Source organism: Euprymna scolopes, chromosome 26, assembly GCF_053919585.1.
Source record: "Euprymna scolopes isolate OS-2025 chromosome 26, ASM5391958v1, whole genome shotgun sequence".
Lineage (NCBI taxonomy): Eukaryota > Metazoa > Mollusca > Cephalopoda > Sepiida > Sepiolidae > Euprymna > Euprymna scolopes.
Window position 1 is genome coordinate 94,710,419 of NC_136507.1, and position 25,297 is coordinate 94,735,715.

General features: G+C 33.3%; 1 protein-coding gene across 3 annotated transcripts in view; it reads right to left on the reverse strand.

The window, feature by feature from the left end:
• Positions 1-14,501: 14,501 nt before the first annotated feature.
• Positions 14,502-25,297, reverse strand: part of LOC145248278 (protein MIX23-like) — a 28,605-nt gene continuing 17,809 nt past the window's right edge. For all 3 annotated transcript variants that reach the window (XM_080110150.1, XM_080110149.1, XM_080110151.1), the window contains 4 exons: positions 25,117-25,242; positions 22,218-22,364; positions 17,569-17,628; positions 14,502-14,880 (listed from right to left, as the gene is read on the reverse strand). In XM_080110150.1, coding sequence (XP_079966276.1) covers positions 14,833-14,880; positions 17,569-17,628; positions 22,218-22,364; positions 25,117-25,242 — 381 coding nt within the window. In that variant the 3' untranslated portion in view covers positions 14,502-14,832. The remainder of the gene's footprint in view (positions 14,881-17,568; positions 17,629-22,217; positions 22,365-25,116; positions 25,243-25,297) is intronic.

The window sequence follows — 25,297 nt, forward strand, 5'->3', positions numbered from 1 at the left end:
GAGCAAATTAGGCACAAGGCTGTTTTTTAATGTGGAGAGGGAACTGGATAGTGACAATTGGTATGAAGGTTTTCCCCTACATTGACCAAAACTTTCACCTCTTGCCAGCCATCAAATTGTTTTTGAAAGGAAAGCGTTTCCCAGATGATGCAGCCTTGATTTCTGAAGTCATATCGTGCTTGGAAGACAAACCTGGGTGTTCTGTAAAAACGGTCTCCAGAGCTGCATCAAACGATGGGAGAAATACATAACTCTAAGTGGTTCCTATGTAGAGAAAGACTAATAACTGTGCCAAGTTTCGTTGCTCTACTGTTATGGGAAGTGGGTCAGGGCCATTACTTATTGCATGCCCCTCGTATTCTACATGATTTATATTTGCATAATATTTGCGTATTTTATGACCAGGCAATAAATGACAAAATTCTATATTCGAAATTTCAAGATGTCGACCATCTTACCGTTTATTTTTTTATTACATTGACATGAACATTTCTTGACAGCACTTGTTTCATAGTGCAGGTTTTTGAAAAAGTAAGATTTTGTGACTATTTTTTACTCTTATACCAATCCTTTTTTTTTTAAATTAAAATTTCTATGTTTGTTAAATTTATTTTCTACACGTACATAAAAAATTAGGATCTCCCTCCATTGAACAGAGTTTGAAAAATAGCATTCAATCTATTAGGTCCCGCACTGTCAGCCAAATTCTAATTCCTGTCTCATCACCACAATTTTGCACCTCAATGTTTGTTTTACAAGCAAACGGTGAATGATCTGACAAACTGCAAGCAGTTGTGCCCCCTCGACATAAATACTCCCAACAAACCCGACAAGCAGCTAAATCCCACCCCTTCACAGTAGAGATCCCTAGATGCAAGAAAGCCTTCTACTCCAGTAGTTTCTTCCCCAGAACACCTAGACTTTGGAATTCCCTTCCAGGTCCCTGTTTCCCCGACTGTACTGACATGCAGAAGTTCAAGTGTAACGTGAACCGACATCTTGCTGCCCAACTTCCTACACAGTACCCCTGATGCTTATGTCCCTGATAGTAGCCCCCTACAACAAAGTAGCAATGGGCCTTGTTTGGGGTGAAAATATAATAAAAAAAAAAAATTTTTAATTTCAAAATATGTGCTCCGATGGATTCATAACACTGGATGACTTCTTCACGTAAATTTCCCTGACTCACTCGACCAACAACAAAAGTTGCATAAAGGCCAATCTTTCATGAAAAACACCCGTCTAGCTGAATCCACTGTGAAAAATTTCCCCCACTCTTTATCTGTGCCTAAATCAAAGCGTGGATTCCATGAACAAAGCTTCTTTCTTAGAACTGCATGCGTGTGGAACTCTGTTCCATATGCCTGCTTCCCACCTGACTACAACTTGGATGTCTTCAAGTCCAACGTTAACAAATTCCTAATAAACCGCCCCCTTAAGTAAACACTTCATCAAATCTCCACACTAACGTAATGTACTTGCAATAACCCTTATCCCTGAGTGACTTCCGGGCCTTGATAAGTGGTGACCACCGTGTAAAAAAAAAAGAAAAAAAAAGGTCCCGCAAATGCGGATAACTACATACTCCGAAAGTTTCTTCTCTTAAACTACTAGATTTTGGAATTCTTTCTCTATATCCTGCATGCCTGACTGTACTAACATACAAGAATTTAATTTTAATATAAACATATATCTCGTTGCTCAACTCCTTCTATGTGGAGTTCATGAGTCAAAAAAAATCTGAGGAATTCAATATTTATGGTTTTACGTTTTTATGTGATCATTAATGTTACTAGTTTCGTTTGGTTGATATGTTTGGCGTCGGGAAAAGGTAGTTGCAGTGTAACCTATGTATGGATTAATAGTTGCAAAAGAAAAAAAGAATTCAAATACTTTGAACCGATTAGACCCTAGAAAACCTACCATGAATAGGATTAAATGCCAGCAACAATATAGTAAATGTTTTCAATAACTAATCCTAGATCTTATTAAAGACAAATATCAAAAGAAAGAGAGAAAAGATAAACTTTAAATAGAACAGCATAAGATGACAATAAAAAAAATCATTAAAATTTACAATTTTGCTATATTCCAAAGTCCTAGATTTTATTCATTTTACCAACCAACTTTATTTAAAATTGTGATATATCCCCTCAGCATGTTCGTCGGCCCCGCTCACAGGACCATAGATGCAGGGCTACACTTTTAACTGTCTAGTGGTCGTCCCCCCAAAATATAACCAGACGTTTACTGGAAACTACTGCTCTGATACTCTGAACATGCAAAATGTGCACGACCCTAAGTCTATGTGACAACACTTATCTTCATTTGTCGTTAGATGCTGCAGTTGAGTTCATCCTTTGTAGATGCTCTAGTGACTGGCTGATATACTGCTTTTCTCAGCTGGTTGTGGCATCGGTGCTATAATAAACTGTGTTTCAAGTCAACAATTCAAAAATAACTCTGAGATCATTTCTTATGAACCAAAATAATTATTTATAAGATCTTCACGGTAAACTTCATACAAGGAAAGCTAAGTTCTTTGGATTCTCAACGGACTCTGTGATGCAGGTTGTTACAACTTAGGTTCGTTTAAACAATTTCCCAGTTAGGAACAAGAGCCTTTCAACTTAGCTCTTATGAGAGTTTCTGCTCTCACCACCCTGGGCAGGAGCCCAAAGCGATACAGACTCCTCAATGCCAGCCAGCAAAATCCCTTGTTTCTCAGAACACAAATGGTTTTTATTAAACTGCCTTCTTCCCTCTCATTTTTTGGGGATCACTATTTCTACTCTCCAGAGATTACTCTTTCCTTTCTCTATCCCATTATTGTATATTCTTTTTCTTTTCTCTTTTCTTGTGATCTCTTCTTTCCCTATCTTAACCATATCTCTCTTTAATTCTTTTTCCCCCTTTTTCTCTCTCCTTTCCAACAAAATATTTACTTAAGTCAATAATTTATTTATCTGTCAAAGAAAACTGATTCAGCAGTCATGCCCTCCCATCTTTCAGTTTCGTTCCCATCACTTACTTGGTGGTCCGACACTTAATTATAACAAGCAGCCCAATAGCAATATATTCCTAGATAATAGAGCAGACCTCTCATCACAATGTCAGCTTTACTTCTCTTTTCTGTCCACCATATCTGCAATAGAGACATATTCCAGACTTTGGAGAAAAGATTGAATTCCTCAAACCCCATGTTAAAGACCCCACCCAACTCTTAGCCTGTAAGCAAGGTGAATTCATGTTACCCAGGCATGCAACATCATTACAAAATAACAAATATTGGTACATTTTACAGATCTGTTTCGTTCATGATGAACAATCAATATTTGTATGTCAACATTGAATATTTCCATTGGTGGACACGTCAGAAAAAAAAACAAAGTTCTCATCAGAAAACTGCATAACGATGTAATGTGGAAAATTCAGGAAATAGCAGAGAAAACTTACACACCTATATTATGTTGGAGTTCATCAATATTAACGTATCAACTTAAATTGTATAAGATTTCTTTTTGGTTACAAGTTACAAAAAATTTAAATATAAAAAAACCTTACTCTATTTTAAAGTAATAATTGGTTTGTTTAGATGTTCATATTGACTTTTCAATAGACAGACATTTTAGCATGATGAGATCTTAGTTGTTGACTACAGATTGAAACATTGCCATGCCAGTATAGCCTGTACTTGTCTCTATGAATAAATTTCAATATAAATAGTTCTATTTATGATTGAGTACTATTATATTATAGATATTTATAATGCGTTTTCAGCATTTTTTGCTTTTTTTGGATATCATTTTGTGAAAAATGTTATTTTATGAGAAATGTCATTGTTTCTCTGAGACTAGAGCAGCACTTAAACGATTTGATTGAAAACCTGGCGATTTCAATGACAATAAAAGTATTGAAAGTGTGGAACATTCGTTGATCCTCATTCAATCCCTGGCAACGTCTTGTCTCCCTGCTAATATATATATATATATGGGACGATTCTAATATTTTTCCTGATTCTGATTCTATTTAAATTTCTAAACAGAGTTGTTTTTGTTGGAGGGGGGGGGGTCGGATTACCAAAACCCAAGACATGTAAAATGTGCATACATTTTCACAAATCTAAAAATGGTTAAGTTTTTTTAAATCAAAATAAATATTTATTGTTTTATCAAATACAAAAAAAAAACAAAGAAATAAAAACGAATCATTGTGGGCATTGGAAAAAAATAGGTACAACATTTTCCAATTCTGATATCAATTCCGATACTCCTAAAAGTTAAGATTTTTTGATTCCTGATTCCGATTAATTCTCCCAATACTAACATATACATATATCGATATGTAGTTTGCTTGAAGCATTGTGTGGGATAGGTGTGTAAAAGAGATTTAGAAGGCTGTCACAATGCGAGGAATGAATTATAGTCACTGTTGGTAAGAGGAGACGAGAACAAGTGGCGATTTACAAATCAATAAGTACATACATATATATATATATATATATATATATATATATATATATATATATATATATATATATTTTTTTATATATATATTTATTCAGTTGTATGATAAAATGTCTTACTTGTAAGCCTATGCGACGTATTCCATTATTGATTTCGGAAAAATTTTCCCTTTTCAAATGGTGTGCGTAACAGGTCGATTCAAAGCATGCTGGATGAAGGGCCGGAATATATATTATATAAAGGGTATTTTAGAAGTCCATTTATCCATAGCTTTGAGCCCCTGGGGGAGGGGGGCTATTCACAACTTTTGTAGATGCTTTTGTAACGAAGAGTTTTTTTTCAGGCTGACGATGCTGGCCCCATGCCCAACCTTCCCAGAAGGTACATACAGTGCCAAATGGTCGCGCATGCAGTACTGGTCAGACTCAACGTTGCTCAACTTCGGTGATCTAGCAAGAACTGGTGTATCAATATAATTGTACTGTATCTTAAAAGTGGCAAACTTTAAATCAAAATAAATGACAAAAAAATATTTGAATTCTACAAATACAGTGGAATCTCCAGATACAAAAGACTCTGCTTACGCAATTTCAGCTTACAAAACATGTGAACATTTTTTTTTGTCCCGACATCCAAAAAAAAGTTTCAGGAAGCGAAAGATACGAGTGATAGAAAGACTATTTTTCAAGCACCTAATTCTTTTAAAATCTTATTGAAATCTGGATTTTATTAATTTTCTGAAAATATTTGTGTTGATTTTTATTTTGAAAACATTTTTTACCTTGGATGTGAATTTATTTTTTCTGCTTATCCTCACTTAAATTAAAATTATTTTTAAAATTGAGAAAATATTGTACGAATTAAAATTTTTGCTATATTTGAAGAATATTGCTTGAAAAGAGTTTCTGTTTTAATTTTTATCATGCGTACACCCTCTGAAATTTTTTGTAAGGAGTGAGGGAGTTTGTTATTATTTTTCTTAGAAATCGCAAATTAGCTGTGAGAAATAATCAATTTCACTTTGAATCCTTTTTTTATTTTTTTTTCATGCGAATACGTAGACATAGATTTGATTGAGATCGTGACCTTTTGAATAATGATTAAAATAACAATCAAAAAAATTATGTCGTATATCTAAGTTGTTTTTTTATTAAATAGAATTTTATATTTGGATGTCAAAGAAAAGTAAAAAAATAAATAAATAACAAGTGAAGGTATCAACGGTTAAGTAATATTTGGCTTTTATTTCATTCTGGTTTTGCCCTTATAATATTTACTGAGTGTTTTTATAACGTTTAGTATGGATTAGATGATTTACATGTAAACCGCCTTTCAAAATATGCATTCAAGATACGAAAGCCAAGTTGGAATCAATTAATTTTGTATCTTGAGGTTCCACTGTATATGGTTTATTCTAAAAATTAATTTTTAGCATTTATAAATTAAATACAATTTTATGCATAACTGGCTCAATCTACAGATCCAAGTTTCACAAACTCTACACACTACATTGGCTAAGTCGTTCATTAAAAATAATGTAGGGGAGATAACTCAGATTCTGAAATACTTAATAGCTTTAGTGTATAACTAATGCTTTTCCATTGAACGCTTATCTGGCATTATCAATCTCAAAATACAAAGGAAATAATAAACGCACAGTGGCTATCATTCATTTTAAATCAAAAATGTATTTTGCAGCATTTAAGACTAGCAGGACCCGTGGAAATTCCACTGGATAAGAAATGTATTTAGCCAACAAATATATGTTGATAAAGCTGATATTTTTCTGGATAAAATGATTTTTGATAGACAGAAAAACCCATAATAAATAACAAATATGACTTAACATTTCTATGAAAGTTGTGTTCGTTATCTTTTAAACTAGCAAGACTCATTAACCAGCGTAAAGTTATGGCTTAATATTAGAACGAATGTAAGGAATATTTTGTCAAGTTTTTTTTTAAGAGAAAGGGGAAGTTAAAATATTAATTTAATTCATCTTTAAATATGAACTCCCCCCCCCCCCGCTACACAACAAAGGGACGCTTAAATAAAGAAACAGAATCACTAGTGACACCGCACAGAACAATGCGATCAAAACTGATCATATTAAAACAACAATAGACAAAACATAGGAAAGTAGTAAATGTATATTTTGTGGATAAAGAGATGAGAGGGGATGTTACAATTGTCACATAATACGTGAATATGCAGCAAACTAAGCTAACAAGAATACAAAAACAAACACAACTTTGTATGAAGCACTCCATGGAAATCATGCAAACAATAGCATTTTGAACACATAGACAAATGGTAAGCTTACGAATTGTAGATAGTGTTGGCAAAAATATCGGATATAATAATTATCAATAATAAGAAAAAAATGCTTAATCGTAAATTTTGCCGTCTTAGCTTAGCAGCAATTCACAAAAATTGAACATATCAGCATTTTTATCTACTTATAATAAAGTTGCAGCTGGAATTATTTTAAAAAATAGACGTAATAATAATCATGTATAGAATTATATTATATGTTCATATTTACTGTCATTTAATTCAGTTTTATTTGATGATACTTTAAAAATTGTCCATCAATGCCATTTTGCTATTATAGAATGGATTATATAATTTTCTAAATTGAATTAAAAAAAAAAAAAAAATTCTAAATGCTGCAATATTTTAAGTTATAAATTTATATTTTTTACTAGAATATCTTGTCCCTTTTCGTTTCTAGTTTTAACAACTAGTCCTTTACTTTTCCATGTTTAAGCTTAACCATATTACTTTTCATGCTCGCATTTTTCTATTGTAATCCATGATTTTTCCAGGCTTCCAATAAATTCACTTATTCTTTGTTTTAAGTCTTATATTTTGGCCCCCATAAACACACATGTAATAACAATGTGCCGCATTCGTCTTCTTTTAATAAAATCCCTCCAATAATCTCCCTTTCATGCTTTCATTCTGTTTCATTTGTTACTTCTCTTTCAGCAACAGCAGTGAATTAGTAGCAACAGTAGTCGCTGTAGCGACGTGGTTTCTATGGAAACCAGTCATAAAAAGCGTTGCTCACCTCACATATTTTTTCGATTTTGAACATGAGAAAATTCGTAACTTGTTTTACTGAACGAAAATTGAAATTTTTTTCACATAATAGCTGAGAAGGTGATGTATAAACTGTAATAATTGTTTGAAATTTGGTCGAAAGTGAGTGAACGGTGAAGCTTTAAAGCAGTTCTAAATGACAAAAACTGCCACTTCACCATGTATACAAACACGGTAGTGTTTCAATATATATTACTATTATTATTATTATTATTATTATTATCATTAATATCATTATTATTGTCTTTGTTTTTATTATTTTTACTAACATTATTATCATTGCTAAGTCTTTAAGATTACCACCATTACTACAATTATTAGTATTATCATTATTTTCTTTATTACATTTATTATTATCATTTTTATTTTCATTATTATCAGAGTTGGCGCTTCCGTTTGGTTGAAATGCTTATAATTTTAATCGTTTGGTTGAAATGCTTATAATTCTATTTGCCACAGCTGAGCATTTCAATTCATTTTAATGTTAGCATCAGTTGAACTTGTAATTCTGTTGAATACATAGATACATGCTTGTTGTCTGGATCACTTCCTGTCTGGAATAACACCTATAATTTCGGGCAACCTCAGTTTTAACTGACCTAAATTTTCAATTATCATTTTTTAGCCATTTCTTACTTAGCCAACGATTGAAGCAGACGTTTGCTGGTTATCTATTCATTTACTTTTTCCCTTGACTGAATATTAACTTTCTGCATTACTGCGAAAAGACCAATTTCTTTTATAAACGTTAACTAGGTTTTGAAATTTAAGCAAATGGACCTAAAATTCTGGATATTTTGTTCCTTAAAAGGAGTTTTCTTTCACCTTACCAATGAGGGAGTCATTACCCACTCTTAAATGGTATTCCCGGTTTGTTTGTTTGTTCCAATTGTTTCATGTATGTAGTTTTTTAAGTCTTTTTTACAATTTATAACTAAATATCATAAACTGTTGTTTCATCTAATGCATCAACCAGCAAATTCTAGCTTTGCTACAATTATAATTTGTTAATTTTTTACTCTTCTCTGAAGAGTGGCATTTTTTGAAACTCCGCTGAATAAGGATTTGAAAATTATTTTTGGAGTATTCTGTTGAATAATAAATTTAATTGTAAATTTTAATTTACAGTTTTAAATTCTTTTATTTTCCCCATATATATATATATATATATATTCACACACACACTTTTTGATGGGGCGTTCCCTTAAGTAATCCAATTTACTAACTTTTCACTACGATATTGTCGTATTAACTACTGTACACTCATTAACCCTTATCCTCGAGTAGCCTCTGGTCCTTGATTAGTGGTGACTTCTTTGTCAAAAAAAAAAAAAAATGTTTTTATATGTTGGTAAACATTCACAAGCATGTTTCGGCCAGCCAGTTACAAGTAACTATGAACCTTCATTGGTTGCTTCACCTCTGGAAAATATTAACCTGGAATAATCTATATATATATATATATATAAAAGCGAAAATGTATGTATGTATGTATGTATGTACGCTTCTCCTCGATGTCCACAAAAGGCTTCTTTTAGAGAAGCGCTCGCTCGCTTCACAACTTAAAACTTTTTATATCATCTATAAATTGTAATATCTCACACTTAACCACGAAGCTCGCCTGTCTATTTAATTTTATTGACTTTCAAACGTTAATTATTCCACATTTCCCGCATCGGCACGCGTTACATTCGGTTTTCGGCATAAACAAAAAGCGAAACCTGACTCTAAACTCAGGCTCAGAGCCAGTGGTCTCTAGAGAGCTAAGTAACGTTTGTTCAATGTTGACTTCGTCATATCAGACGGTAGCTTTGATTTCGAGACGAGGGAGCGGGTTTTTAAAAACAAACAATTGACCTCATTAAAAACGATCCCGCACAAAATGCTAACTGCTGAATACCTATCACCGTCACGTCAATCAAAAACGCGCACCTGTTTTTTTTTTCACACTTTACTATTTTCCAACTGCGCATCGTCAAGGCTTCGTTTTTTTTTTTTTCACGGGCACCTGTTTTTCTTCGGGTTTTTTTCACACACACCTACAAACACCCGGGAAACGCCGGGTACCCCTCGCTAGTTATATATAAAAGGCACTTTGTATTTGTGTGTGTGTGTGTGTGTGTGTGAGCTTTTCCTATGGACCCCAAAACGGCTGAGCCGATTTTTTGAAATTTCACACAAATGTACTTTATGTGCCTGGCAGTGTTCTTAGATAGGTTTTGTATCAGAATACCTCTGATAAGTAAAAAAAACAAAAAAAATCAACAATCGAAAAATGAAAGAAGGAACAATTTCATTTTGACCAAAATTAATATCTTATACAGTACATTTGAGAAGTTTTATTGCACAAGCAGAAAGGCTTAGTGGTATAAAATCAACAGTAGGTTCTTTGAGAAGACATGTTTGAAATAGGTGTTTCTGTTTAGAGCACAAGTGAACCATGATACTTGATTTTTGTATTTTAAATTTTAATTCAAGTATTTATATAAAAATAATCACATAAAATCAATAGATTCTCCACAGTGCAATGTAAATTAATGTATTGTGGTCTAAGTCACTGCAGGAAGGCATGTGTAGCTTCATCCCAGTGCACCACAGTGGTTCCCCATCTAGAGCAGGCAATCAATTGATTTGATTTTTAAAAAAAATGAGCGATTTTGATGACAATAAAAGTATGGGAGAGTAAAACATTCGTTGATCCTCATTCAATCCCAGGCAACGTCGGGTTTCCCCTGCTTATATATATATATATATATATATAAAAATACTTAATTTACTCACATAAAATTAATATACGAAAGTATAGATTTATGTGTAAACTTTAAGTATTTACTTCAAAAGTGCTCAATATGTAGGTAGAGCTAGTTAGTAATTTATAAAATATATATGGCGATTAAGCTACACTGAATATTCCGCGTTTCATCCACTCTAGGACTCTTCATGAAGAGTCCTAGAGTGGATGAAACGCGGAATATTCAGTGTAGCTTAATCGCCATATATATTTTATAAATTATATATGGCGATTAAGCTACACTGAATATTCCGCGTTTCATCCACTCTAGGACTCTTCAGGATGAAGAGTCCTAGAGTGGATGAAACGCGGAATATTCAGTGTAGCTTAATCGCCATATATATTTTATAAATTACTATATATATATATATATATATATATATATATATATATATATTCTCTAACCTTTCTTTCTATAAAGAACACACTTGAACTTTATATATATATATATATATATATATATATATATATATATATATAAAGTTCATTGTCTGTGTATAGATGGGTGCATGATGTTGCTAGTGTGTTCTTTATAGAAAGAAAGGTTAGAGAAGCTACATAAGATCTAAAATTGTATTCGTATCTAACTTTTACTGGGAAGATAATAAAGAATCTCTAAGTGCTTCTTTACGGGAGCCATGAAAGCATAGCACCCTTAAAATTTCAAATATCATTTTTTATGAAATTTAAATCATATGCATAAAATTCTTGGGGGAAGATGATGGAAGTGGTCCCCACATCTCTACATTATTCTTTGTGTGCTGAATTGAATATCTACATGCTCCTACTTCAAAGTGATCTATAGAGACATATGGATAATTTTGAACGATATATATAAGACAGTGATTTCGAGAGTTTTTCAATTTTTCAGCTTCTTCTGACTATATTAAGGAAAGAAACAGGAGGACAGAGCAGTAAAGTAACACGGCATCACGTGCATAGCGTAAAAGCACATAGTAGTGATCTTTATTAAATGCCAAGCAATGTCGGATTTTCTTGCTAGTCTATATATCTAGACAAGTGTGTGTGTGTGTGAGGACAACTCTCAACCTATACACTCAACAAATTTTTGATCTGTAGACTTGAAATTTGGTATACAGGTTATTCAGACATGTGGAAACATTTTCAATCAGTAAAATTAGCTGCTAATGGGTTAAGATTGAAAAATAAAAAAAAATTTAAAAAAACAGTTGATCTTGTCAGGAGTAATTTTACGAAAGCTGTTACTTTTGCACATACTTCCTAGATTATAATATCTCCAATTTACGAAAGGAGGTCAAAACTATCTTTTATTTGAGCAACTTTTACGGGCTATTTTCATTATATTTCTTAATCTTTGCGTGTTTGTTTGGCTTTTCCATATAAAAAAACGAAACTGAAGTAATAACAAAGGCACTCGTCTAGCAAACCAATCAGCTTTGATCAACGCAAGGGAAATTCCTCATATCAGACAATTGCTATTCATTTGGACACTCCCCCTTTTTATGGGGAGCTGACTTTCCCAAACAACTTGGAGAAACCTCATTAAATTTAAGCACCTGTCACTTAACTTTTTAATCGTTTACTTACCACCATTCTCACTTCTGCTGCCCTTGTAGCGTCGAGGGAAGTTATCACGTTTTTTTCCGCCTTCGCCTCAAGGCTTCAGGTTCGAGTCCACCTTTCTACCAAAACATTTTTTTCTTTTACACCTCCAAACACCCAGGCAACGCCAGGCACCCCCGCTAGTCTATAAATATAAAAGCGAAAATGTATGTATGTATGTGTGTTCGCTTTTTCTGTATGTCTACAAAAGGCTTTTTTCAGAGAAGCGGTCGGTCGGTTCACAACTTTTTATATCACATATATATTGTAATATCTCACAGTTAATAACGAAGCTCGCCTGTCTATTTAATTTGCTCGATTTCGTGAAGATAAATATTCAACATTTGTTGCTTGCCGTATGTGGGTTAGTCTTTTTCCTATAACATCTTGGGAAGCGTTCCCGCCCGCAGTCAAACTTGACCTCATTAACTCATTAAAACAGGCACCTGCCAAATCCAAGTAATTAAATAAATTCAAACGTGTTTCCATTAGCATCTCGCAGTGGGGCAATGGTTAACGTCGCACGGTTTTTTTTTTTTGCAGACTTTAATTTACAACTTTGCCTCAACGGTTCGGTCCTCATACTTACTTTTTTTTTTTTTTTAACTCCCACCCCACCCCCCGGAGTTTCCACACTCACCTCCAAACACCCGGGCAACGCCGGGTACCCCTCACTAGTCTATATATATAAAAGGAAAAATATGTGTTGTGTGTGTGTTTGTAGGTCTCGCAAAAACTTTTGACAGAGGTGATGAAACCTGATGAAACCTGTATCATTTTAAACCTCAATTCTTCATACGACAAATATAAAAAAAACTGGCCCAAAACATTAATTCCTTTACCGTGAACTCAGCAGTTTCGTACAAGGAGGGGTCGATTGTTGCGTTGCTATTTTAGCAAGTCATCATTCCCTTTTCAATTGACTACGCTTAATTCTGATGTTTGTGACTTCCGGTCACGCCATAGAGACATTGACTAAGACATCAGGTTTTTTTTTACTCCTTCGCTTTACAAGCTTGCTTGTCTACTACCTCTCTTTTTTTTGTTTTTGTTTTTAAACACTTCTGCCTACTTTTGTTTTGATCCGCCCCCCCACCCATGCTCTGCTACTACCACTTTTTATACCCCTCCCCAGGTTCCTTACTATACCATCTACACACACACACACACCCTGCTTCTGTTGTACTACAATTACTCACACCTGAAAACATCTTTACAAAACTACTAATTGCCCAAGTATTGTTGCCACATTTGGACTGGTGCATCTACTGCTAGTCTTTCCCTCTTAGGCAGGGTTAAATAAAAAATCTCTGCACTATCAACCAAGCTCCAACCTGTCTCATCACCGCAATGTTACATTTCCTGTGTCTGTTTTATAAATACTAATCAAACGTGCTCTGATGAACTTATAGCACTTGTGTCCCCTCAACATACATACTCCCAACCCGACAAGCAGCAAAATCCCACCCCTTCACTGTTGATGTCCCTAGATATCGGAGAGCCTTCTATTCTAATAGTTCCTCCCCTTGGACTGCTAGACTTTGGAATTCGTTCCCGTTTCCTTCTTTCCTGATTGCACTGACGCAGAAGTTTAAATATAAACTGAACAGACATCTTACTACTCAACTCCCCACAGTCTCCAGTTGACACAATCCCAAATAATAGCTTCTTACTTCAAAGTGGCAATACGCCTTGTTTGGAGTAATAAAAAAATAAAAAATAAAAATAAAAATTTTTTTGCAGCTATCTAAAATCCACCAAAATTTAGGATTAATGGAAAATATATTAGTGACCACAACAAAACTTAGCACCTCCCCTTCCCAGGAGGAGTGAAAACTGCCGACCAAATTGGCAAAAGTTATGTTTGTTCACAAATATATAAAAATAAACTCAATAATTTTTCTCCCAAAATTCAACAAAATTTGTGATTAATGGTGGTTTACATTATTCAATTCAGGGGAAATAACTCGTGATTTGTTTATATGTTAGTTTACATTTATAGAACTTGAAGGTCTACTAGACATGGCGAGAATTTAAATGCCGGTCATCAAGTGTCAGGTTTGTCAGGTCAACCTGGCATGATACTTTCCCCTATAAGTAAAGGTTGACCAAATATTCAAAATAACATTTGCAGCACAATCGAAGTCCCTTTGATTACCATATATTGGCTTTTTATAGAATTGATACACCTTCTTCAAGTGATGTTGCTTATAGTAACAGCACTAAGCTAGATACTCCATCAGACTAGGTGAATTTTTGTCCTGGAATTCAGTAAGACCAAGAAACCAAAAGAAAGATATATTATAATGTAGTTAATTATTCAATGAATAAAAAAATTAATATTTCTAATTTCTTTTGGAATTCAATGTTTGAGAGAGAAAAAAAAATAATGGAATATTTGAATATTTATGTATCTCATATAGAGATCAAGTGTTAGCCTAAGGAAGTGGCCCCTTGATTTCTGAGAACTTTCACTGAAATAAAATGAAACAAAAGTAAGAAACATGATTTAAAAAAAAATAAAATAAAAAAAAATAACTAAGACAATTTTTGTAAAAAAAAACATTTTATTGCATGATCAAATATGAAAAATTTACAAAAATAAATCCATTCCACGTTTTTGAGATAAAAAGAAAAAAAATTAGCTTATATAAATCACATTTTAAAATTGTTTATCATTTTTTTTTTCTTTTCAAATCAATATTTCACCAAATAACTACTATTAAGAGATTTTCTAGAGTGAAATTAAAAAAAAAACTTCCAAACCTTCAAAATAGTAAGACTACAAGGCAGGCTTATTTGTAGAAATTCATCTTAACCATTTTAGTACCATTAAATGAGCAGAGAATGCAGCAAATCTAGAATTGTTAAAATCTAAGATAACAACTACGTTATAGGAGGTTTGTATACACCTCGGCATCTCTCATTGAAAACCTGAAAAAGAAAAAAGTAATTTAAAACAAAATGTATAAAAAAAAATTAAAAAAAAAAAAAAAAAAAAAAAATACAAAATATGTAGAAGATTTAATTTTCTGAAAATTGAAATGCAAAGAAATCTAAAAAAAAAATAAATATTTAAAAAAGATGAAAAGAAATAAAAATTTAAATTTAAAAAAAAATAATTTACATCATTCAGGTCAAAAAATTTCTTTAAAATGATTTTGGAGTCACTAAGTGATTTATGTATGACACATTCCCATCAGATCACCAAAGGTAAGTAATGCTGAGCCTGGCCATTATCAGATGGACTACCAAAGCGTGTTATGTAGGTAATGTTGGATATTGATAGGTGACCCCAGGAAGAGAAACATTTGATGGATTGCACACACGCAGATAGATTCCGTGTGAAGAATACGAGACTTTCCACCATTGTCTATTGGAATGCATAATTTGACCCAGAAGTATGTGAGAGGATATCGGTCAAAGGATTGAAACGTTAGACAATGAGAAAAGAATGTTTATATAAATTGTCACTGCCAATATATGCACAGATCAATCATGAAAGAGGTTCAAAACTTCACAGCTCAAAATCCCAAACCACCTTATATTGCTGAAGAATCATATTTTTTGAACAATTACTTGTCAGATATCTTTAGATTTAAAATTACATTTAAACCAATGTATTATAAAGAGTACTGCTGCCACATCTGGGCAGGAGTTGCTAAAAACAGCCTATTCTGCCTTGACAGAGTGCAAAATAGATTTTGTGGCCTAGTGGGGGATGCCCTTTTCTCTTCCCTGCAACCTCTCTCCCACAGAAGGGATGTTGCGAGCCTGTTATTTTATTGTTATTTCCATGGGAAGTGCTCGTTTGAGCTCTAATCTCTGGTCCCCCCTCGCCAATCTTTCACGAAAAACACCTGTCTAGCTTAAACCATTGTCAGTAATTTTCCCCACTCTTTATCTGTACCTAAATCAAAACGTAGATTCAACGAACAAAGCTTTTTTCTTAGAAGTGCACGCCTGTGTAACTCTTTTCAGTTTGCCCGTTTCCCACCCAACTACAACTTGGATGTCTTTAAGTCCAACATAAACAAGTTCCTGATAAACCGCCCCCTTAAGTAAGACACTTTATCAGATCTCCATTACTAACGATTACTACAATATTGTCCCATTTATTACTGTACATGCAATAACCCTTATCCCTGAGTGGGCTGTAAGCCTTGATAAGTGGTTACTTCCATGTCAAAAAAAAAAAAAAAAAAAAAAAAATACATTTAAAATTTATTTTTATTTGCTTGTGTAATTTACAAAGACTGCAACCAATTAGCTAATCACTTATATTTTTGTCTCTTGTGTCATAAACGCAGTTCTCTTTACCAGACGTACTTTTAATGCTTGTGGTAATCCATCCTTATTTTGTCCTTTGGTCCTCAAATTCCATGAGCGATGTTTGTGACAGAGAGGGAAGAATTGCTGATTTCTAGATTGGAATCTATCCATCTCAAACTTATCACTGGCTCATTTTTTTTTTTTTTATCTTGAAGTACTATTTTTTTTCATGCTGGTTAAGATAAAGTCGACAAATTGATTTTTTTTTTTTTTTAAATATGTTATTTTAAGCAAAAACAATATCACACACTTAATTGTCATTTCGAAAACAGTAATATATTAAAAAATTACGAAAACTTTTCAACTACAACTGCAATTGTGTTTTTAGTAAAATAAAAAAAAAAAAATAAAAAAAGTCTATCGCTATAGACAACATATCCTGCAGCCATGAACAACTAATCTAAAATATTCGTTCAAGGTTATGTCTCCTGTGTGTAGACTCTTGCTGTCTACTTTAATAAAATCTTAAACTAATTTTACCCAATTTTCAGTAAAAAAAAAAATACTTTTAACAATACACAACTTTCTGCTCAATGAATTTTCATAATTTTTGGATGTATTACTATTTTCGACATGACGATTAAGTACGTAATATTGTTTTTGCTTAAAACAACATTTTTAAAAAGTTGATCAGTCGACTATCTTAACAAGCACATTTTGTTTTTTTTAATTCCTTATATTCCATGGCTTTGTACCATTAATGAGTTTTCTCACATTTTTCTCAAACATATTTGTCAGTGATCCAACCATTCCATAGCCTTCCATCGTCAGTTATTCTCCAGATTAGCCTTTAACCGTATCAAGGCCATTAACTCTTGATGACCTACATTATGATGTAGATGATTTAAAAAATATTTATTGTTAATTTTAGATGACGCCATACTGAATGTAAGCAATGGACAGTTGCAATCTGGAGCTATCTGGCATCTACCCAGATACTGAACTAATACGTACAAGGCGTGTTTGAATCGATTCCCACTAATACTCTTATATTCATTTATTTACGACTGAACGAATTAGTTCAACAAGGTCATAAAGGCCATTAAATATTATATAATGTGAAGTTGTTCATAGATATAACCCGACGCTTGGTAATAACTAGGGCTATAACAACAGCATATTCTTTTCCTTGTTTTGATTCTCAGGTATATATCCATTGATATTTTATGTTTTTATGTAGAGTGATGTGATCTTCGGTTGATTAACTGTGTCGGATATATACTCGAGAGTCAAAACAATGAAAAGAATATGCTGTTGTCATGGCCCTAGTAATAGCTTATATTTACTTACTTTTAAACTTCTATCCTTAACCACTTCTTCAACATTTACTTCCGTTTGCATGAGTCGGAGCTGGAAAAAGAAAAATATATTAGTACATGAAAATAGAAAAAATAGATCAGCGATCAACAAAAATGTTTGTCATTATTCCATCAAGCCTTTATATCTATTTTTTTTTTTTTTTTTTTTTTTGAGGTGGCAAACTTTAAATTGACACCTATTTTCGATAATTACAAATTTGGCAACTATTGGTTATCTTGAATTCAGTTTAATTTGGCAATTCATCATGTGTGTTTAGCAGAACAGAGCCACATATGATCAATTTATTGAGAGAAATATTTGATGAAAGAATAATTTTACAAAATGGACCTGTCTACTGGCCACCTCATTCAATTTGATCCCATTAGATTATTTTCTTTGAAGATATGCACTGTCTCATACCTACACTGATAAACCAGACACAATAGATCACTTGGAAAACAACATTTGCCACATTATTGCCAAAATACAACCCAATTTAATACATAAGAGTTGTGAAAATTAAGACCTCTAGGTTATGCCATATACGCACAAGCTGCAAGGGCCATAATGCTCAAAATTGTATTTGACTTATAAATTGCATTTAAATTATAAATTGTATTTAAATTATAAATTGTATTTAAATTATAAATGCGAAAAATGAATCTTCGAAATAAACCACATTTTATATAATAAAAATGTTTTTTGTGATTTATTTTAATTTAAAGTTTGCCGCCTCTAAAAATTTTTAAAAAACACACTATACTTATAGAATCATAAAATCCTGTTGATACTCTAGTTCCAGATGGATCATTGATATTAACAGATGTTGATCCTGATCAATATTTAGATCTGTGACCATTAAGGAATAGTAACCCTTTAATATACCCAAAAGATCTGGAAATTTGATGAATATTTATTACTTTTTTATGTAAGTTGCTCTGAACAAAGCATGAAGTCAATTGATGTAAGCAGTAAAAAAGAATGAAAAGACAGATGCCTATTAAGCTTTGTCTTGAAAAGGCTAAGATTAATAGGCATATAGGAAGGAGGAAAATAACTAGCAGGAAGCGAGTTAAGACCCTCAAATGGGACAGAAATTCACCATCCCAAATATGACAACAATACTCTATACATGGTCTGATAATAGATTTGTAGAAATAGAGAATAGCTTCAAGTGTGAGAAAGTGTTTGGTGCAATAGAGGGAAGCAACTTTATGAGAAGCAGAAAGAGCAATGGATGTATTATAAAAATTCCAAGAAAGATTTGATAGGAAAGACCAAAATTCATGGTAAAAATTTCACCAATCTGCACCAAGCCCAAATGGAATACTCTTTTTATTTCAACAAAAAGTGCCCTAAAGTGCTAAAATGGCTATGTATAAACTTGAGGTTGGCATGGAAAAACCATGTCAGTAACCAAAGGATGAAAGAAGTCCGTGTATACACACCCAAGGAGCAAAACTCAGAAACTATAAATCAATTTTGGCCAATCTAACTTCTTCATGTAGAAGGAAAAATATTTTTTGCAGTAATGGCTTCAACAAAATACTTACTATCAAATAAGTATATCGATATTTCCATGCAAAAAATAGTGGTATCCCTGGAATAGCAGGTTGTCTGGAACATGGGAGTATGATATAGGAGGCTATCCAAAGAGCAAAAATTAACAAGACTGACTTGGATGTCATATGGTTCGATTTGGCTAATGCATATAGATCAATGCCTCATCAAATGATTCAATTATCTCTTCAGATACACCACATCCCACAGGGAATACGCAAGATGATTGCAACGTATTTCGATCGGTTTTATATGCGGTTTATCATAAATGACTACACAACAAACTGGATGAGACTAAACGTGAGAATTCCAATGAGATGTACAGTATCGCCTATACTTTTTGTTTTAGCTATGCAAATAATTCTCAAAGCAGCAGGAAACAATGCAAGCCCTACTACATTAGGTGAAGAATGCGAAATGAAACCATTAAAGGCTTTCATGGATGATACCACGATCCTCACATTAAAAGAAACTGAGACCTGCAAGTTGCTCAGCATTATGGATGAAATGATGGTTTGGTCCAGAATGACTTTCAAGCCTAAGAAGTCCAGAAGCCTCTCCCTCAGAAAGAAAAGTACATCAAGATATCTGCTTTGAAGTGGGTAGTCAGAAAATCCCTACTGTTTCAGAAGAACCGATAAATCCTTGAGAAGATGGTACGATAACACCTTGAAAGACTCCAAACAGGTTAAAGTGACAATGAAAACTGTCGATGAGTCTAAAGACAATTGGGCGCTGTCCACTTCAAGATAAATACAAGGTATGGTGTCTTCAACACATGCTCATCCCAATTCTGTTATGGTCTCTTCTCGTATATGAAGTAACTATAAGCACAGTTGAGGCAATAGAAGCAAAAAACCAATACATATACTAGAAAATTTGCCTCCTGGATTATCAAATGTATCCCTATACAGCAAGCAATCTAAACTAAAATTACCGTTAAGTCCATTCTATGAAAATGAAAAGGAGTTCAAAGTTGGAAAAGTCAGATTCCAGATGATGTTGGACAATTCCAATAACAGTTGTAAAGACAGTACAGCCCTCTCTTAAAACAGGGAGGAAATGGAAAGTCCGAGACGCTATAAATGAGGCGAAAGGAAATCTGGCTTTCAAAGAAATCCTTGGGCTTACTCAGACAGGGAAATTTGGACTAAGAATGACCAGCATTCAAAGATTGTCTATGGCTACAACCAAAGAGTACCGAGACCTGGTCATTCAGGAAATAAGGAGCAAGGAGGAAAGCAAAAGGATCGTAAAAGCCATTCAACAGTCACAGCAGGGACAATAGACAAACTGGGAAGAAGTTATGCAAAGCTCCATTACGTGGAATGACATTTGGCATTTGGTACCACTAAGGTTGAGTTTCATAATATGCTCAACTTACGACATGCTTCCGTCAATGACTAACTTTGTCAGATTGAAGAAGAGGGATGATTCAACCTGTCTTTTATGCAAAGAAAAAGCACAGACTATGGAACATGTTCTTAGTTTGTGCAGAGTTGCCCTTGCTAATGGCAAATATTCGTGGTGGCACAATAGGGTACTGGAAGAACTGACAACAACAATAAGTAATCACATGAAGCCCAAAGCAGCTAACATAAGCCATAAGTTTTTTTGCTGAGGGAGGAAAAATGTAGATTGGATCAAAACGTATAACTCTCCTATTATTAGTACATAGTCAAAAAAACTCTTGGAATCGATAATGATTGGATAGTCACCTCAGGTCTCCCTGGCTGGCAAAGTAATTATCCAAAAATTATAAAAGAAAAGGGTCAACGGCCAGACATTGTTCACTTGTCAAGAACAAGGAAAAGACTCATCTTGATTGAATTTACAAGACTTTATGAGAATCGGGTAGAAAAACAACACCAATACAACGGAGAAATATGAAGATCTAAAAAGAGAGCTGACCCATGGAGATTAAGTTGCAATCCTTCGAGCTTTTGAGATTGGAGCAAGAGGTTTCGTTGCAGGCTCTCTATATCAACTTATAAACCAGCTTGGAAGTAAATGCCTCAGAGATAACTGAACAATATGCAATGTGGCTCTGGCCTAAAAGGAATACCGTATGATATGGTAGCAAGTGTCTATAGTGTAGTTATCTCTGTGAGCAGATTTATTTATTAACTTATTTAATGATTTTATTAATTTATGCATCTTTTTTTAATTTATATATATATAAGCCTTTTGCGTCGTGAAGTTCCAGTTCGCCTGATGAAGTCTCTTTGACTTAAACAGATGGCTATTTGTAGCGACCATATGTAACTGCTTACCCCTAATAAAAGAAATATATATATATATATATTTTTTTTATTTGTTTTATTTATACACACACACACACATATATATATTTTAAATTTTATTATTATTTTTTTTTTCAATATGAGCACATCTTAACTTAATGAATATGTTGAATGCAGTCTTTGAACATTTAAACGACACACACAAAACCGTTGCTCAAAACAGGAACCGCTTAATTATCAAACGTCATTTTTATTGTATTGAGCAGTTGATTTAAACAATTCAGATAATCGGGCCTCGCCATCAGTGACGGGGGCCGACACATAAAGGAAGACCCCAAAATGGTACGCATTTTATCCTGACAACCCAATATTAGCTGGAGGATGATATGAAATACCCCCCCCCAAAAAAAAACATGATTATATACAAGTCTGCAAGTGAATAAACTAAGAAATTAAATGAAAAGAAAAAATACGAAATGGCTCGTTTTCTCTCTTGACAACCGACATTTAACTGGAAGCCAAAATGCATGACTTCACAAGTGAAAACAGCTGAAAAACATCATTATATACAAGCCTTTCAAAATACAATATCTTCTCTTGTTCACTTACTTCGTGGCGAGTTTCTGCTACTGTTTTGATAGTAATTTTTATCCGTCCAGGTCATTTTTTTTTTTTTTATTTTGACCTGCATAGCTCTAAAGTGTCAGCTCCTAATCTGTATGAAAACTGTGGAGACCCTTGGTCTAGACTCTTGATTTTGGTGCCAAAGTAAAAATCCTAGTGTGGTTTCCTAACAGTCAGATTAAATTAAAAATTTAAACAGAATTTCCAACTTACAACTGTTTGTGCTTTCCGAAGGTCCTTGACAATGGATAGACTGTCTGGATTCTGGGACCGTTTTTCGCGTAAACTGCTAACCTTGTCAGACATTACTTTTATGCAGTTGCTAATGGCAGCACCTCTCTGTTGATGTGATGTGATCAACTGTTCAAAAAAAGATAAACAAAAAAACAGAAATTTAAAAAAAAAAAAAAAAAAAAAAATGCAAGTGCGATAGAACCATGAAATCGCTCGACAACAAACACCAATCTCAACGCTGTTTCCAGTCTTCTTTCTCTTTCATCTTCTCTTCTAGTCACATTGTCATTTCTCATATTGCCAACTGCCAAGCAGGTGAATACGAGTTCACAAATATAAAAAAAATAAACAAACTCAAGAGAAACAAAAGAAAACAAACTTCAACATTTTTTGTCTATATCGGTTTGGCTCTAGGTGTGTGTATAACACCACCGCGGGAAACAACCTCTAAACGCTAAGATCCACATCTATGTCTTCTGCCAAGGTCATGTTTATCAGTTGCCGTCAGCTCATCTCGATCTGCTCCAAGCTATGACCTGTCTTCGACTGTGTCCAACTGGAAACAGTCTTCAACTGTCTCAAACCCAAAACTGTCCGTAAATTGTTGTAACATTACGTGGCGTTACACAAGCATTTATTACCGTTACTCTCCCGTTTCGAAATCACATTAAAATCTCTTGCCATCTATCATCTCGCCCAGTTTACACTTTTCTTTGACCTCACATCAGCTGTAGCCAGCCATTTCTCGCCTTCGCACGTCTATTTTCTTTGACATCAACGTTTTTCTTCCCCGCACCGAGCATGTGGTGCCCTTTTTCTCTTGTCACGCCAACTTGCACATACTTCCTAAGTTGCATATGCGCTTAATTCGGCTACTGCTGCTAATCTCTTCACAAGCCAGCCATCCTTCGCTGCTGCTATTTTCCCACATTCTTATGTGCACTATAACTGTCAGAAGCTGTCGCGAAAGCTCATTGCCACTTCTAAAACTGCCAGTAAACTAACTCTAGACGTGTAACAGCACGTATGAGCACATGAGGAAAATATCAGTAGGAGCTATAGGATAGCGGACTTGTGAATGTATTAGCAGCAGCAGCCGAAAAACAGCACATATGCAAATTAGGAAGTGTGCGTGGGCTTACATGACAAAAAAAAAAGAAAAAAGGACAACACGTGGTCAGAGAAAGAAGCAAAGTGATTACCAAGGAAGATGGACATGTAAACCCGAAGATAAGAAATGGCTGGTTATAATATATAATAAGTGTGAGGTCGGGGGGGGGGGGGAAATAAGACCGGTAGAGATGGACGTGTGGCTTTGTGGTGGTAGTGAGAGACGTTTTGATTTTTGGCGTACCAAAATTTTCTTTCTGTCATGGGTATGTACATAATATTAGGTTGAGAAGAAAGTTCTTGCGCAATTTTTAATTTTGATTTCAAATGATGTATTTTCAAATAAGTTTTCGTTATAAGTTTACTTTATATATTATTTTCACTCCAATTATTTAAATTACAATCATTTTAAAACAATTGTCTTCTTTTCAGAACATTGAATACAAGACGAAAAAAAAAAAAAAGCAAATTCGCACCATTTTCTTATTTCAATTCAAGCTAAGCCGAAAAACTACTGAAAGAGATCACAATATCAACAAAGCATTTGGCCCAGAAACCACTACTGAATGCACAGCAAGATTTTTTACGTTACTGGCATAAATACACTAGTTTTGCGTTGGCAAAAGTGCGTTGGTTTTGATGGTGCTTATTTCGATCAATAAATTTTTGTTTGAGTCGAGATATGTTCATCCGAATTTAAAATTAAAAAGCGCAAGAGTTTTTTTGTTAAACTGATACAAATATTGTAAATTTTTATTTTTTCATGATGAGGGGAATTTTAGTTACAGGCTTATAACAATTTGGTCAATTAATAATTTAATCATTAGAGTATAATTTGGTAACTAAGTTTAATTTTAAACATTCTAAAAATAAATAAAAAAATAAAATTTTTTTTAAAATTTTCAATTTTTAAAAATAAAAAAATTAAAGACTTAAAAATAAAAAATAAAAATTTTTTAAAATCTTTTAAAAAAATAAACATTTTAAAAATTAAAAACGTTTTTTAAATTTTTAAAAATTAAAAAAATTAATTTAAAAAAAAATTTTAAATAAAAAAAATCAATTAAAAATGGAAAAAAATTAAAAATTAATTAAAGAATAAATTTTTTTTAATTTATTAAAAAATAAAAAAAATTTAAATTTTAAATTAAAAAAATTATTTTAATTAAAAAATAAATAAAAAAATTAAAAATAAAATTAAAAAAATAAAATCTGATTCACTAGATAAAGAAAGAAAAAAAAATACAAGCAATAAAATAATGAAATCAATACAGACTAATTCATATTATTTGAATTCTTCAGGCTACTGTTCTCATCATGAGTGTCCTTTTCATGTTTTGGTTGATGTAACCTCTACAAGGACTCATGGCGCAGTGGTTCAAGTACTTGGAAAAATTTCAATTGTAAAGTGACATTCTCCCAAAGATTTAAGGTTCAATTCTCAGTGTGTTACTTAGCACCATTTTCTAGTCATGGCTGATGGAACAAGAGCATGCTACCTCCGTAAAGTAAATAAAGGGTTCCGTTCAAAATTCTGTGCAGATTCCCAAGTTCGACAAACATTCCAGCTTTCGATTAGATACATCTTAAGAATGCCGGATGTTACATCACCTGAAACGTTGTGTACATGACACTCAAGATGAGAACAGTAGTCCGAAGAATCCAAATAATACAAATAACCAATCCTCATCTCAAAAAAATTTAGAAACGTAAGACAAATTAATGAGTACCAATCGTTCAAGAACGCATGCCATATTGTTTGACTTACATCATTATACAAGTGTTTACATTGATTAGCAGAATCAACACCTTTTTCAAACGTTGCTGTCGGCATTGTAGTGTTCAGTGTATGAATGATACGATCGTCAATCAGACGTAACTTCTTGATGGATTCCTGCAAGACAAACAGATAAAACAAATGAATACAAAAATAATATATTACAGGGTAG